General features: G+C 43.5%; 1 protein-coding gene across 1 annotated transcript in view; it reads right to left on the bottom strand.

Annotated features, from left to right (window-relative positions):
• LOC111865520 (toll-like receptor 7) overlaps window positions 1-16110 on the bottom strand; it is a 139492-nt gene extending 123382 nt beyond the window's left edge. The window contains exon 1 of the mRNA XM_023853617.2: window positions 11214-16110. Within this exon, the coding sequence (XP_023709385.1) occupies window positions 11244-15533 (4290 nt within the window). The 5' untranslated portion in view covers window positions 15534-16110 and the 3' untranslated portion in view covers window positions 11214-11243. The remainder of the gene's footprint in view (window positions 1-11213) is intronic.
• Between the last annotated feature and the right edge of the window lie 1555 nt (window positions 16111-17665).

Below are 17665 nucleotides of genomic sequence, written 5' to 3' on the forward strand. Positions count from 1 at the left end.
ACACTGTATGAGGAAAAACACATGCCTGTAGGGCTCTCTCTGTGGCAGTCGTTTTCCAGTCTTGTGGGCGTCTGCCCACCCTTAATTACGTCCTTCAGCTCATGTAATTCAGGTGAACAATAAGCGTAAGATAAGAATTCTATATCTAGCACTATACCCTGACTCACCGTGCTTCATAATTAGAGGAAAATGTTTACGTTTATTTTTAGACATGAGTAACCTGCAAAATTAATGCCAGTCTGTCTGTTATGGTTAGAACATGTTTCATAGCACATATCAAAGTGTGGAGCAGTTGCGAACGAAGAAAATCTACGACATTGTTGTGGCAACATTTAGTCTTGTAGGCGGATAGCGATGTCTCGGAGGGAAACCCTGCCTCCGTCATCAGGGCTGTAAGCGTGTAGGTTCAAGTATTAAGTAGGTAAAAGGTAAAGTTCTCTTTGTGTTTAATTAATTAAGCACTACGCAATAAAGATGTATGGGGGAGTGGGAGGAATAGTTCCACCATTTTTGGCCTGAGCACTAGATGGTGAGTAGTCAGTTGGACGCCTCGGTCAAGATCCCCTGTTACCCACTGGGTAGGCTGTGTTGGCCCCAGAGCCTGTCTAGACACTTTGAAGAAGATAATCTCTTATCTATGCCGGGAATCGAGCACGGGCCGTCCAGGCCGTAGCTATACCAGCTTAATTATTAATTCTGATTTCATCTGAATGGGTTTGAGCCCAAGTATCTCACAGTAACCAAACCTACAGACGCTGAATGTAAGTAACCGTTTATCAAATCAAAACAAACAAGAAACTGTGGTTTTAGTCCACAAGCGAACTTTACCGACCGAGCGACCGCCGCTTGTCGACGAAGTTAATGCCAACTATTGCGGATAGAGGTGTCGCGTGGTTAGCGCAACGAATCCCCCACGGTCGTTGATTTAGGTTTTCGACCGGAGCCGCTATTTTTCCATTTAAGTAGCTCCTCAATTATCCTCACAAGGCTGAGTGGACTTCGTTCCAGATTCACGACTTTTCAGAAAATACTGTAGCGCCAGGAATCGAACCCGGACCTCTGGACCTGTAGCCAGGAACTCTGACCACTAGACCACAGGTTTACCAAATCGCACAGCAGAATTTCCTGTACGGGAACGTTAAACCAAATAAAAGCCTGGCAGACCAATTCCAGTAGAACGTAAATACGTTATGTACTCGTTGTGGACTCACTGACGATAATGAACACGAATTCTCTTTGTGTGGCGGGTGGTAAATGTCACCTAGGCTCAATACAAAGGCTTTAGTGAAACTCCTCTGTAGTTCGTGTTAATATTTTCAAATCTGCGTTTCATTCTAATATTTTTCATATAGCCTGTAGTGAAAATGCGACTGCAGGAAGAGTTGTCTGATTTTCACTTTCCATGAAACGAAAGTAAATTGTTCATGAATTTATAAACAGTAGACCACAAATCGATATTAAATCGGATTACAGTGAAAGACCAACGATATTAATTAATGACTAGGTATAAAAACAGTGTGCACAGAACAGGGCTAGCCTTTGAACATTATCGGCCTACGTGGGTGTACTAATATACTGCTAGCCGAATTAACTAAAGGGGCTAACAAACCAACTAAATTACTAACGTACTAATATATTAACTAACAAGGTTCGTAAGTAACAAACGCTAATAACTGAAATACTTATATGACTGTCGATTCTAACTAGTTAATTAAATAACTGAATAAACGAATTAAGTAGCTTAATGAGAAATGAACTAATCATTATTGAGACTAACCAAGTGATTAAACCAACCGAGGTAGAGGTAAAGTTATCTCTGTGCTTAATTAAGAACCACTCCATGATGACCTACGTGGGGACCTCCAGCATTCTTGACCTCTGCATTAGATCAAGGTGAGTGGTCAGCTTCACACCCTGGCCGCTATACCCCCAGAGCAGGTCTGAACGCTCTGGAGAAGAGGAAAAACCGCTTTCTTCCGCTTGAACCGAAGCCAGTAGGCCGTCGCTATGCCGACTGAGCCATCGGTGCTCATAAACTAACTAACTTCATGATGAAAGGTACTCCTCAAAAAGCAGAGGGTTCATAATTTGTCCACGAAAGGTTTAGGCTGTCTTATTACAAGCCATTTCAGTACATTTCCACTTTCAACGTGTGTTTATTGGTGGCCAGCTCTAATATTATCCACGTGCGCATGGGCTTCCGAACTGACCTCTTACCTTCGGATCTTCGGACTAACATACTGTATTGGTTTACTTGTAAATATACGTGATAGTTCCTAAAAGAAAAAAAGAACATTTTAAAAATGAAGCTGCTTACAGATGTGCATTAAAATTTGTTGGAATTGAAGCTCTCACAATGATGAGTATGAAGAGTAATATTTCTATTCTATGACGCCGTGTAGGCAGGTAGACGTTTCCGACAATTCTGAGGAACGCGCTATGTCCATCTTCAGAGCAAGGCAAAGAAGAAACCAACGAACGGCAGGCAACAAGAACTGTATTTGCAATTCTATTTTTATGAAATTCAGACTGTCATCTTGTAGGATTTAAGTCCGTCCAATCCGGTATTAGTTCACCGACGTTTCGAAAAACCAACAAGAATGAGGCGGCAAACAGGCTTTCCACTTGCCTCACTATTCGATCCTGAAGAACTTCTAGCTGTCTGACCGGAGTTATATCCCAGAAGATGGTGTAAGTAAAGTAAAGCCATCTCTGTTACAGGCCGTGAAGACCCATAGGGTTGTGAGACAATCGGCTCAAAGATGGCGGAAAGATCAGCCTTAAGCGCCGGCCGCGTTTTACTCCCCAGGAAAATTATTTAATTAATTCCTGGTACTCATTTCTGTTAGAGGCTGAGTCGACCCCAGAGCCATAGTGCAGCTGGAAGGATTATGTCAATTGAAAAAAATCCAGTGACCTCATCGGGACTTGAACCCGCGACCTTCCGGCTTGTAACAATGCCTCAACCAACTACGCTACCGCGTGCCCCCAGAAGATGGTGTATTGGATATAAAAATAGAAGTGACATTGTAAAGATAGGGCTTAAATAACAATAGACACTGTTTTCATTGAAATCTTCTGCAGTTTATATACGGTGTCTCCTTGAAACGTGATAATAAAGTCAGGGAAAATAGGATTTTGTGAGTGAATGCGGTAGACGTACCTAACACCATGCAGAATGGCGCAGTTCTTGCTAACTGTAAGCGTGTCAGGCCATTGTGTGAGGCTATAAATATATTTTCGAGGGATTCAGAAGTGCTACGCTGTAGGAACATTGCGTGCTGGGGGGGGCACCAACTTCATTCTACGAAACACAGTTTGTAAGAAGTCTAGCTGAAGGTTAAAAATTAAGGTCGAAATTAAGATTACAATACATGTATATCTGTCAGTTACTTCGCTGGTATACTGGCCACTCTGGTCTGGTGCGTTACGAGCTCCCGTATGTTCACACGCGTTATCTGTCATTCAATCGGGTTACAAGTTGGGTGCAGTGTGAGTAGCGTTGAGACGTCATCGTGTGGTACATGGAGAGTTCCCGTCTTGTCCTGTAGGTGGTCGTTTGGACTGTCGGCACTGTTTTGTGTCTGTGTTTCTGTGTTCTGCAGCCGCGAGATATTAAATTCGTAAGACGAAGGCTATAAATATTAGTTAACTGAGGCGTGACACCGTGTAGTATGGTAGATTGTGACCAATATTTCGGTAGAACATGCTGTCTCCTTCATCACAGTGGAATATAGAGGCAGCAGGTTCTCCGAGACGTAGGTAACGCTGTACCAGACTACACGACGTCATATCCCAGAAAACTGTTCTGAAGAATGTGATCAGTGGCCTCCTTTCCTAAACATGAAGGGTAGTTACCTTTGTCTGTTCCTCATCTTGTCCTCTTACTTTCCAAAATCCTGATTTTACCCACGCTATACCAATTCTTTCATGTGTACTGGTCCTTAATATGGGAGGCATAAACACACAACATGAATAGTGTGACTGTAAATGAAACTATATGTTACTGTCTCGTCACCAAAATGCAGGGCAAAATCATGACATAAAGATAGGAAACAGATGTTTTGAAAATGTGGCACAGTTCAGATATTTGGGAACAACGATAACAGATCGAAACCTGATTCAGGACGAAATTAAGAGGCCATTGAACTCGGGTAATGCTTGCTACCATTCAGTCCAGAACCTTTTGTCTTCTCGTATGTTGTCCAAAAACATAAAAATTAGAATATACAAAACTATAATTTTGCCTGTGGTTCTGTATGTGTGTGAAAATTGGTCTCTGACATTAAGGGAGGAACATAGATTGAGGGTGTTTGAGAACAGGGTGTTGAGAGTATTTGGACCGAAGAGGGATGAAGTGACAGGAGGTTGGAGAAAACTACATAATGAGGAGCTTTATAACCTATATTCTTCGCCATGTGTAATTAGAATGGTCAAGTGACGGAAGATGAGATGGGCAGGTCATGTAGCACGAATGGGGGAGACGAATGCATACAGGATATTGGTGGGAAAGCCATAAGGAAACAACCACTGGGAAGACCAAGGTGTAGGTGAGTGGATAATATTGAAATGGATCTTAGAGAAATAGTATGGGATGGTATGGATTGGACAGATCTGGCTCAGGATAGGGACCAATGGAGGGCTCTTGTGAACACGGTAATGAACCTTCGGGTTCCATGAAATGCTGGGAAATTCTTGAGTAGCTGCAGAATTGGCGGCTCCTCCAGAAGGGCTCAGCTCCATGAGTGAGTGAGTGGGTAAGTAAGTAAGTGAGTAAATGAAACTACAGCGATACCTCTACAGAACCTTGTACTTTTGTATTCAATGTGTTGTTCCTGAAATGTATCTCATTTGAAACTAAAATGTAATATACCAGATAAGCCCGAATATAAGACAGCACACCTAATTTTTCCAATGCGAAAATCAAGTGGAAAATTTTTTTGACGGAATGGACTATGTAATTTAGTTCTCAGGACTCTAAGCAAAGTAAGTTAAAACTATACTATCAAGAGCTGATCACAGTGGCGAGCGGACTAAGGAATGAAATGTCTTCGCCCGCTCGAATGCTGGGATTGTAGGTTCGAATCCCACTCAAGTCATGGATATTTATCTCCATTTATTCTGTGTTTGTGTCGTCCTGTGTAGGTAGCGGTCTTGCGACGGGCTGATCCCCCGTACAAGGAGTCTTACAGACTGTCTGAAACTAAAAAATTGAAGTGAAACGAAGCGTTTCGCGGATGCCCTATGCTCCAAGTGGGAGTAACAGAAATAGACAGATCGATAGGTAGACAGATAGGTAGATACCATTAAGAAATAGGAAATTCGAAATTTAGTACCTTAAATACAAATCCTATGTATTTTCACAAATATCATCACAATTAGCAAACAGAATTCCTCATAATCATCTTCATGTTTATTCTTAAGCAGCGATTCATATGGCGACCCCTCTCTTTTCTAACAAGGAGTATCTAAAAAAACTCGCTTTATATCGGCATAATATAGTCGTAAGTGTAGAATTTGGCGATGAATTTATTTAAAGAAATTACAAATACTCTGGGGTACGTGTTAGGGTAGTTAGTCGAGGCACTATGCTACAAGCCAGAAGGTCTCCAGTTCGGGTACCGATGTGGTGGATTTTTTTTTCAATTTACCTAATCCTTCCAGTCGCACTGTGGCCCTGGGGTCGACTCAACTTCTAACAGAAATGAGTACCAGGAAACTTCCTGGGCGGTAAAGGGCGGCCGGAGCGCAAGGCTGACAACCTTACCACCATCTGTGAGCCGAATGTCTAGAAAATGTGGGAGCCTCGACGTCTCACAACCCTACGGGCCTTCACGCCCTGTTACAGGGATAGCTTTACATTACCTTTTTACAAATACTCTTTTCATAAATGGTTGCAGTAGGGCGCCAGAGAAGGGTTAGACCGCGATGTAACTGGAGCGAGGCTGCAAGAGCGAAATTCATCCAACAAAGATACAGAAAGTCGAGGGAAATGGAAAGTTGGTGCGGAGTAGCCTTATGTGGCGGGAAAACCCCTGAGAAGAAGAAGAAAATCTCATAAAATATTTAAAATCATAATATATTGGAGGGGGGNCTTGTGGAACCCCAGCGCAGGTATGCCAGGTTTTGTAATATTGATCTGTTGCGCTCAGAAGAAGTTTGTATGTAACACAGTTACGCGGCGCGGCCTCCCGAAGGTCGGGTCAATCAAGGCATGCAAAATTAAGCGGTGATTAAGGAACAAACTTTCTTCAACCAGTTAAGAGAGCGAATGCCGGCTTTCCGTCACTTTCTCCCTCCAAACACAGCCACAAAAAATATGTATAGCACATCTCAACAGATATGCAACAAGACGTTCTGAGAAGAATCGCCTATTTTCCTTCGATACGACACGGACCACATTGAAAACGACGCCTCCAACAATTCTTCTATTCTTGTATCAGTGTATTCGTTGCCGCGTTTTTTTACTGAGCCGTTGCCTAGCAACGATAGGGGGATACACATATACACTTGGTCGCCGACTTACAACGGACTTCCGTTCTTAGCGGGTGCTGTGGTTAGCGGTGGCGCTGTAATTGCTTGTAGTTCCAAATGGAGTGTGGAAGTGGTCAATAAATCCATTCCCCATTCCAATGCCCGTCTATAGCCACTCTAAATGGCGACAGTATTAACAAAGTTGATATTTTTACGAATATGAAAGACGTCATTCAGATTATATGAGCTGCTAAAATTCCAGTTTGAGGGGTCACAAACTTAGCAAAATTATTTGCAGAAATTCTTTTAATCCACGGATTAAAGAATATTAAGTAAAACGATCCCTGTAACAGACCGTGGAGGCCTGTAAGGTTGTGAGACGTCGAAGCTCCCATATTTTCTAGACAGCTCACATATGGCGGTGAGGTTGTCAGCCATGCGCCGGCCGCCCTTTACCCCCCCAGAAAAAAATTCCTCGCATTCATTTCTGTTAGAGGCTGATTCGACTCCAGGGGCGTAGTGCGGCTGGAAGGATTAAAAGAAAGTTTAATGCAAGTATAACAAGCCAACGGTTTTGATAATTATACCGAACTTTCAGTATTTTCCCAGCAAAATTTTGTGCATCTCCGAGCTAGAATGCTAAAGCGAAAGTGACTCACTGTGAAGTACAATTTTACCTACTTTCTCTGGGGGCACACATATCGATAAAACATGACAAGTATAACTCCGAAGGGCGTTCCGTTCGCAAACAGTACGAGACAGCTTCCCACGCAATTCGTGTCTGCAGGATCTTGCCATTTTTATCTTGAGAAGTGCCCGCATTCAGTTCCTAATGAACCGATTCCCACCCTTCGACTTCACTATCAGATTGTGTAACACTTAAATAACACACTTTCGTCATGCCAGAGCCATTCTTCTCTCTGAACACCAACACAACAAGTTTCATGATTCAGTCAACATGAAGCATAAATGTGTTTCACTTTCAACGGACGAAAAGCTTAAACTTTTCTTCTAACACCTCAGACAGTGTTACAGAACATTTTCTATACTCTATCGGTATTAAGTATTAAGCCCTTCTTGAGAAGCTGTCTACTCTGCAGCTACTCAAGAACTTCCAGCATTTTATAGAACCCAAAAGTTCATTACCATGTCCACAAGAGTTCTCCACTGGTCCCTATCCTGAGCCGGATAAATCCGGTCCATATCATCCCATCCATCTTAATATTGTCCACCCACTTCCGTCTTGGTCTTCCTAGTGGTCTCTTTCCTTCTGTCTTTCACAACAGCAGTCTTCAACGCTCCATTAGTGCTACATGCCCTTCCAGTCTCATCCTCTTTGTCTCTATCATTCTAATTATACTTGGCGAAGAGTACAAGTTATGAAGCCACTGTATCACACAATGAACTTAATTAACCAACCCCGTGAGTTCTTCTGTCGCTCACCCTTCAAGGAATTCGGCTTTAAAGCAAGAGGCCTTGTATAGTATTTCGGAGTTATCGTTCTCTTCAGCACAGCTTCCAGACCGACTCTGGGATCAATCCAGCTTCAAGTGCAATGGATACCTGGTCTCTTTCCGCGGGAGAAAAGCGGGTAACTACCTCCGCCTAGCGACGTTGTTAACAATTGGTCTTTGTGCCGTGACGCTTAATCAAGAAGAAAATTTTACGTCCTTTACCTTAAAGTAACTCATTTTCCTAAGCGAAAGCATGCAGATACACAGCTTCACGCATTCCACATGTCGACGATAGGCTCAGGTGAGATGTTCTTGTTACGGCCGGATTACCCCTTTTAAAAAGAAAATAGTAGTTTGCATCGAAATCCCATCATAGTGGACTCAAATTCTAGATATAAGATAGGGCAAATAAGATTCAAGCGGGGTTAGACGATTCGTAAATTTCCGATCACACAGTGCCTAGTATAACGCGAATAAATTTAGTCACAGAAGAAATGTTTTGTTGTGCAGACACCGGTTCCCTATTCTGAGTCAAATGAATCTAGCCCACAACTCACGTGATTGAGTAACTCTTTGATATAGCGCGTGATTACACTTTACAGTTCAATGTTACACAGATATATACGCACAGTGTTCACAATCACGTCTTTACTAGCCGTTGTTCGTTAGCGGCTTCCAACGGTGGACGTTCCCCTTCCTTTGGGTTCGTTAGCGGCTTCCAACGGTGGACGTTCCCCTTCCTTTGGGTTCCCAAACTGTCCCCGATCCTCAGCAGTTCTCTAACTCACTGAATCACCAACCAACCACACTTTAATTCACTCATCTCCTAACTGTCCTGCTTATAAAATCCTGGCACGGACTGCACAGAAAACACCGTTCATGTTGCTGTATCCAATTGCTGTCATAGAAACACGCTTGTTTGTTGTATAGCTGATTCTGTCGAGGTCCTTCCATAGCAATGTGCCTACGTTGCATAATATTTATTTAAGATCCGTGTTAATATTGCCGCTATCCTCCCATCTATGTCTAGGCCTTCATAATGGCCTCTTTCCTTCAGGTTTTCCTACCAAAATTTTGAATGCGCTTCTCTGCCACGCGTGTTCCACGTTCGGCCCATCTCACCCTCCCTGATTTGGCTTCAAATATCTCGATTCCTTGTCCTTAGCGGTTCTATCTCCACACTTCGAGGAACAGAGAAAGCATAGAGATATGTTTGAAACATGAATAGTGAATACGGGAGAAAGAACAAAAGGGATCTGTTTTCTTTCTAACTTCGTTATGTATGATTTTAGGTTCTGAGATCAATGTTTATGAGGATATAACGCCGTATAGTCCGTTGAAAGTCAACCGACGTTTCGTAAGAACACATTGCCTCCACTGATAGAGTCGAAAAAAACACTCTGCTTGCTACCGGCTTCACGCTGGTCTCTTGCTTGACTTATTCCTCGACCCCGAAGATGGAGGTAAGACGTTACGAAATGTCAGTTGACTTTCGACGGACTACACGTCGTTACACTACAATAGATAAAATTCTTCTTTTGTGGTGTTACTCAGTTTAATCACAGACGTGCAACCGTTATGCCCAAAGCAAATAAATGTGTTTATAACTTGAAAAATAATGGAAATCTGAGATAATGCCATTAAAAAGTAAGGAGACGATTTGCCGGAGAGTACAAATTATGAAGCTCCTCATTACGAGACCTGCCCGTACGTATAAAACACAACAATCGCTTCTGAAACCTTTCGTAAAGAGAAGCGCCTAATGATCACTGTACATCTCTACAATATCGCGGCGGCACTTTGTTGAGTGCTCTATTCGCGTGACAAACGTGATCACAACAATAATAATAATAATAATAATAATAATAAGATAAACGTAATACCGTCCCTGTGCTTAATTACTTAAGCACTATGGCATGAAGGTGTATGTGGCAGTGGATGTATAAATACACATTTTCTTGACCTAGGCACTAGATGGAGGTGTGGTCAGCTTCACGCCCCGGCGGCTTTACTCCCAGGGAAAGAGCAGCTGGTACCTATTGGATAAGAGGTTGAGTGGGCCCCAGAGCCGGTCTGGACGTTTGGTGAAGAGAGAGATATTGACCCATAATAATAATAATAATAATAATAATAATAATAATAATAATAATAATGCAGCCCAGATTTATGTAGCCTATCTCTTTCCGATCCGATTGATTTCATTTTTAAGAATTTTTAGAATGTATGACTGAAATAGTTCAATATTTCTCTCACGTTCAAATACGTCCAGCCAAAATATGCAAGTTTTAACTGTGGTCTCTCTCATCACTTCCATGAACGACCAACTCTTTTGTTTTAGGCCACATTTATGAAGTATTTATATGCCTATCATACTAGCCAATGTCCACTATGTCCAGTATATTTGGTATATATGCCCTTTCGAAAAATGGAAGTGACCTAACACGATATTCGTATGATGAACCACAAACAGACTGAGTACAAAATATTTTTGGGGTACAGAAATTTCCCATCGTACCATTGGATTTCATTTTAAATACAAAAGGCTGTTATTACATATAATTTATGACTCAATTTTATTGTTACGTGCTCATCACTCTTAACACCCTATATTAATTCTGTCAGGAAGAAAAGGCATGTTTTCCCCTTTCGTTTGCGATAATTTCGGAAAGTGGGGGGGGAGGGATTAAGCCCATAAACTACCCCTTCAAACATCCCTGTTTGTATATGAAGCGATATTTCATAAGAATGACATTAGGGGTTACTGTGTTGACAAAATATGGCTACTGACCTGTGTTCCGGAGGTCCCCTGTTCGAATCTCGATCAGGACATTAGTGTCGCGAGTTTTTGTGGATCTGTTAAGTTCCTCCAGCCAAAATTGAGGATTTTATTGGGGAGCACGACCGCTCCCTTTCACACCCTTTCCAGAATAATTATTCATGAATACTCCTGATATCCCACGCTATAGTCTCAGCTATTGACAGCGCCTTAAATTCGCGAATATACAGTAACACACAACAAGAACATGCCTACGTATACGATACGTTTACTAGGAAAATTCAATTTTTTTTTTTTTTAATGAATACAGAAAGAGGCTTCTACGGTCTCATTACAGAACTGGTTCACTTAATGGCCCATCATTTGGTTAACTAAAAATACACAAAACCAGAAGCGAAAGTAAGCATCAGTAATTCACGGACGTTGGCAATTAATTCGAAAGGAAACTTAACTGGGATTAAGAGTAAACGTAATGAAAACATGCGCGAGTCACCACAAAATGTACTTACCTGAGCTACACAGTTAAGCGTTCACGCGCGTCACACCAGGTAGGCCTGCGCGCCACTGCTATCCATGACAGGGCCGGCTCCGGCAGTCCTCCACGGATGCCTGTGCTGTTGGTGCACGCCAATCACGCCCCTACGGAACCCCGACGCGTCTCTTTCTAACGTAGAATAGTCTGAGTCTATTGAGGAGTAAATGTGCTCCGATATGGGGCGAGGGCTGGAGGTGGATTCGGAAGAATCAGGGCCCGCAGTCGCCCCCCTCATGAAGTTATTTTGGGGGTGGTGTTTCACTTGGTAATTATGCCTGTGAGCTGGTCTGGGAGAAGGGGTGGCGGTGGTAGCAGACGAGTAGTTAGCATCGTCGTTGTCGTGTCGCGCTTCTTGGTGGTTGTTCTGATGTTTGTGAGGCGTTCTTGGCAGCGTCGTTGTCGAGGAATATGCAGGAGGGGACATTATGTGTGCCGCGTCGTTATTGGTGGCAGCGGCGGCGGCGGCGGCAGACTGGAACAGGGGGTGGTTATTAATGTGCATCTGCAGGTTTTGTGACGCAGAATGCGGAGTTTTGGTCTTCTCTAGATAGGCGTGGTGATGAGCACCGTTGCCGACTCCAGAATCTAGGGTGTAATTATTGATATTGCGTCGGTACATGGAACTTTTGCGTTGGCTGTCGCCGTTAGGCATTGCATACCTCAGTCTTTCCCAGAATCTCTTCTCACCCCATCGAACTCGAGCTCCAGTCTTCAGATAAGGCCTTAGATCGGGGTCCAGTTCTGCTTCTGGCAGGCTACTACTTTCTTCTACAAGTACTAACTTAAAGATTCGTCCCTTGAGGGCTTCATGAAGTGCTGAACGGAACTCAAAGCGCGACCATTCTGTCTGAAGGAAGTTACGGGACAGGACAAGGATCACTCTTCGACTGGCGTCTGCCGCTTCCAACACTACGGGAGAGGCTGAGTGCTGAACGTAGGAGTGATGAACCAGATCACGGTAATGCAGACACAACTGGAAAGATGGGTTTCCATGTTCCAGCTCAGCAACGATGGACTGCAACACAAATTCCTCGTCTTTTGGGCTGTAACACACGTAACCGTCGTATAACTTCTCTCTCTCCTCCTCACAGTGTTTGGAAGAGCTCGCTTTGAAGTGAAATAGACGGATGCCATATCGTGAGTACACCCACACCCTCACTGGTTCTCGGAATACAAACATAAGTACAGTAAGGAGGAGCACCAAGATGAAGGCAGACAGAGTTACAATCACCATGGGCAAATAGTCAGATACAATGAATCTTTCTATAACTGAGCCACCAGAATAATAGTCACTACAGGCAGTGTTGTTAACATCCACGGCTCGTCTCTCTGGAGGTTTGGTTTCGTTATTGTAGCAGGTTATATCTTCACTGTCGATAACTTTGCGCGCATTGTCTGCCACCCAGATCTGAAGTTCTTGCAGGAACTTGCAGCGACACGACCAGTTATTGTTACCCAATGATATCTCCACAAGGTACGAGTTTAGCGTCAGTTGCCAGACAGGGAAGGTTATTAAGCGATTTCCGTCCAGCCTCAATATTTCCAGCGACCTCAGTGGAAGAAGAGTGAGGTTGCCAATGAATGCAATTATGTTATTCTGCAGATAAAGCTCTCTAAGGTGTGACAAGTGCTCGAACTCGAAACCTTTCAGTTCATGGATTTTATTGTCTTCAAGATGAAGTATCTGTAGAGAATTAAGGCCATTAAACGTACGATTCTGAATAGTTTCCACTCGACTAGCGTTTACATACAGAACTCTCATATTTTTGCGGCCTATAAACACGTGATTTTGCAGTTCACCGAAGTTGTTCCCGTCCAAATAGAGTTCGGTGACATCCATCGGGATCCGGCGTGGTATCACATTCGTTGCAAGGCCCGAGCAGTCCACCAAATTGGTTGTCCAAGTCTGGTCATGATAACAAGTACAATTAGATGGGCACGTCATCTCACAGTCACATGCGTCAAAATCACAACAGTGGCATAAGGCGAAACAATGGGTCTCGTATGTGCACAGGAAGTTGGAAGGCTTGGCGTCGATGGCTGGCAGTGTGGGCAGACCACGCGAATACGTTATCTTGCACAAGATATTATCCAAATCCATGACTCTTGGGTGCTGGCGGAGTTGTGTCATGTTGTTTATCATCTGAAGCCATTCCATGGAGCAGTCACAATGGAAAGGATTTCCACCGATATAAAACTCTGGGGCAGTTTTATTCTCAGGAATCGGCGACAACCTCAGTGCATTCAGGTCTAGTTTCACGAGTTCATTAGCATACATGTCAACCCTCACAAGATCATGCTTGTCCAAGAATGTGTTAGTGTGAACAAGAGAGATCATATTATTATTTATGAATAGTAGCTCCACGCTGTTGGGGACGGACATGGCAGATATTTCAGTTATTCTGTTATGGCTGGCATCCAGAGTCTTAATATGGAGTCCTGTCTGAATCTTGAAATAATTTTCCAGGCGTTCAATAAAGTTCCCGTGTATGTCGAGCCACTTGAGGTTGACAGGAACGAAAGCGTAGTCAAACCATACCAAATGGTTGTCAGACAAGTTGAGCCACAGAAGGCTAGAGAGTGTGTTGAACACACCGTTGATGTCAGTGAGGAAGTTAGCGTCCAGGCGAATAGCTTCTAGCTGCGTGTTGTGTTCGAACGTGCCTCGCTCGATTTGTTGCACTTTGTTTTTGGCAAGGTTAAGTACCTGAAGACTCGTGAGGTCCCAAAACATGCCCCGAGTTAAGTTGCCAATATTGTTGCCGATTAAACGAAGCCCATTCAACTGCTGTAGATTCCTAAACGAGCCGTTATGGAACTCACTAATTTGATTTTCACCCAAGTCCAGTGTTTTCAGGAAGGACAATTCCTTCAATGCTTCAGGTACATTAGACAAAGCGTTGGAGCTCAAATCGAGTTCTTTCAAGTCGGAACAATTTCTAAACGCTTGAGGATCAATATTCACAACCAAATTATTGCTAAGTGTAAGCTTGCTTAGCACGAAAAGTCCGTTAAAAAGGAGGGCGCTGATGTGGTGGAGTCTGTTGTCGGCTAGGTTAAGGGTGTGTAGGTTATATAATGGAAGGAAAGCGTTATCTTCAATGTAACCAATAGAGTTGTTCCTCAAGTCAAGTATCTGAAGAAAGAACAGATCCTTGAACGTATGGGCGCCGATACGTGTCAGAGCATTGTGTGAGAGGTTTAGGACGATGAGTCTGATGAGGCCGACGAATGTCCCGTCGTCAATGTGACTGCTACTCAGCTGGTTGTCAGACAAGTCTAGGACGAGAAGTTGTTCAAGCCGACGGAAGAGGCCGCGTGCCAACTCGTACAGAGAGTTGTGCTGTAGGTATATCTCCCGCATCTCCATAGAACTCGCGAACAGACCTCCAGGAAGAGATTCCAGTTTGTTGTTGGACATATTGAGGACCCTTAGAGAGGTTAATCCGGATAAGGCATCTCCATAAACCTCTGCCAATTCGTTGTGCTGCAGGTATAAATTCTGGAGTTGCCGAAGTCTGGTAATACCGGAGTCTGCCGGCAGAATCTGCAGCTGGTTCCACGAAATGTCTAACGATCTGACATCCAGCCCCCCAACACACTCAGCCCTGGGAACACTGGTGCTCGCTTCGTATATATTTCGTCTCGTGATATAACCAAGCATGTCAGCATCACGGATGCGGTTTCGTGTTAGATTTAAAGTCTGTAGATTCGCCAGATAACAGAATATGTCTTCGGGTAAGGAGCGTATGTTGTTGCCGGAGAGATCAAGTGTCTGCAGCTCTTTCAGTCCACGCAAACTATTCGCAGCCAGTTCCATAGCCTTGCTCGAGCCCCACTCAGCATTGTGCGTGTTAATCGATAAACGTTTTAAGTCTCTGAGTCCATCAAACGCGTCAGCAGGTAACTGCAGAATTTTACAATCCTCGATAACCAGTTCTTCGAGCTGGTTCAGTCTCTGAAAGGCGTGAGGTGGCAAAGAACTTTCGAAAAGCAATACTTGGCTACACTGCACCCGGAGCCGGGCGGTGCCCTCGACTTGCAGAGCGCTGAGGTTCGACCCGTCTCCGTCTAGCGTTCGCACCCGACACGACACCGCCACGCGACCCGAGCTAGTCTCATTGTTGTCCGCGCTCCACGTACACTGATCGGGGGTTTCGTATTTACTGAAGCTTAGTGTTGCGATGGGCGACAGTAGCAGAAGAAACGCAAGCGTGAGGCGGCTGGAATCTACGCGGATGCCTGTCAGTGACACCCACTCCGCTGCCTGCACTCGACGCCGGCGACAGGCCATAGTCTTACGCACACTGTTTCACTGATTTACACACTGATGATAATGCAATTTATCATGAGATCCAATGCGAATGATGATTTATTCTCGCCGACATGTTTTACCCCTGTAGCCGCCTTGAAGACGTCGAAATACAGAAGCACATTAGTATAGTCACATACGTAATAAAGCAGTCTAGCAGCATATCCGAAATAATGTCAATCAAACACACGCGTTTGTTTCTATTAGCCACGACGCAATGCCCATAATAGGTTATACAAACTGAATAACGCGCACTTAAACAGGATTAAGACTGTATTGTGAATGCAGGTTTCGAACGTGGCTTTACTGACACACGAAGTCCTACAGAAGTGTTGTTCACCACGCGTTGCACAGACATAAAAATGTATTACGAGTGGCATCCAACTGAATACTTTATAAAATTAGCACTCCTCATTACACGAATTCACATAAAACACGTCCTGACTTAACTCCAGAAACGAAATACTTTCATTATAACGAGCTTGTGTTCGCGAACGCGACCCGAGCGCCGGACTAATATCACACTTCACTCTCACAACAGCTATTCGTAACTACTAACTGACCGTCCGTAGTGAGCGGCTCGCTATATAGGCTGTGTCGCCCGCCGAGTGTAGGCAGAACTGTGCGCCTCTCCCCACTACGCGGCAGCACTGAGCAGCGCATGTCTCTGCAGCTAACACTACCCAGCAGCCGAGATAACAGGAGCACATAAAAACGTGGTCTTGTTGCTGATGGTTGTGGCGTTATGACGTTTCGTAAAGTGAAGGAATAGTTCGAAATCGCACGTCGTGATTGGAAATTTAAAAATTATATTTCTATTGGAATAACTGAATTTTCTAGTTTTTCTTAAATTGCACTGTTCTTAAGCCATCTGAATGAAATGAAATGACGACAACGTTATGACTGAGGTAGAACTTTTTTTATTCGTAAATTTATTGTAATTTTCTCAACCGATTACTGGATGAATCAAATTGTAAATGACACTTACCTTGTAAGATATGAGGTTCCCACAGCGGTGGTTCTGAAGAGTCCTATCTTGTGGGATATAGCGCCGTGTAGGGTCTGAGGCTCTCACAGCAGTGGGTATGATGAGTTCTACCTTCTGGGATACAACGCCATGTAGTCTGCGGGCTACCCAGTTTTATACCAGAGAACACAGAATTCCTCGGACATTTATTTTACTTAAAACAGATTTCATTGCCTGTGGTTCTGTATGGGTGTGAAACTTTACCTCTGATATTAAGGGAGGAACATAGACTGAGGGTGTTTCAGAAGAGGGTGTTGAGAATATTTCGACCGAAGAGAGATGAAGTGACAGGAAACTGGAGAAAACTGCACAATGAGGAGCTTCATAACTTGTACTCTTCTCCAAGTATAATTAGAATGATCAAGTCAAGGAGGATTAGGTGGGCAGATCATGTAACACGAATGGGGGAGAAGATGAATACATATAGGATATTGGTTGGGAAGTCAGAAGGAAAGAGACCACCGAGAAGACCGAGGATTAGGTGGGTGGACAATATTAAAATGGATCTTAGAGATATGGGATGGATTGGAATGATCTGGCTCAGGATAGGGACCAGTGGAGGGCTCTTTTGAACACGGTAATGAACCTTTGAGTTCCATAAAATGCTGGGAAATTCTTGAGTTGCTGCAGATTTGGCTTCTCCGCCAGAAGAGCTCAGCTCGATGAGTGAGTAAAACTGACTTCATGTACATAGAGCTGAATTGTTCTTGGGAAATTAGACAGTAGCTCATGTAATCAATGAGTTCCTTTTCCCTCTTTTGTATCTCAATGCTTAAATCCCTTGTTCACAAGAGTCCGTCACTGTTTCCTATCCTGAGCCAGATGAATTGGGTCCACACCTTCATAACCTATTTCTGTAAGATAAATTTTAATATTATCCTACCATGTGGAACGACATATAGGACTACAAAGTGATCTTTTTACTAAATATATATTGTTACGCGTATTAGTGACTGTAGATGGGGTTTGGTTTGGCGAATAGATTTATTGATCATTATTCTGGTCGTAACTACAAATAACTATAGCACTATTGCTGATTTCCACACTACAAATCACTCAGCACTAAGTTTTCTCATCCTGTTGCCAC

The sequence above is a fragment of the Cryptotermes secundus genome, unplaced genomic scaffold, assembly GCF_002891405.2.
Source record: "Cryptotermes secundus unplaced genomic scaffold, Csec_1.0 scaffold560, whole genome shotgun sequence".
NCBI classification, from domain to species: Eukaryota; Metazoa; Arthropoda; class Insecta; order Blattodea; family Kalotermitidae; genus Cryptotermes; species Cryptotermes secundus.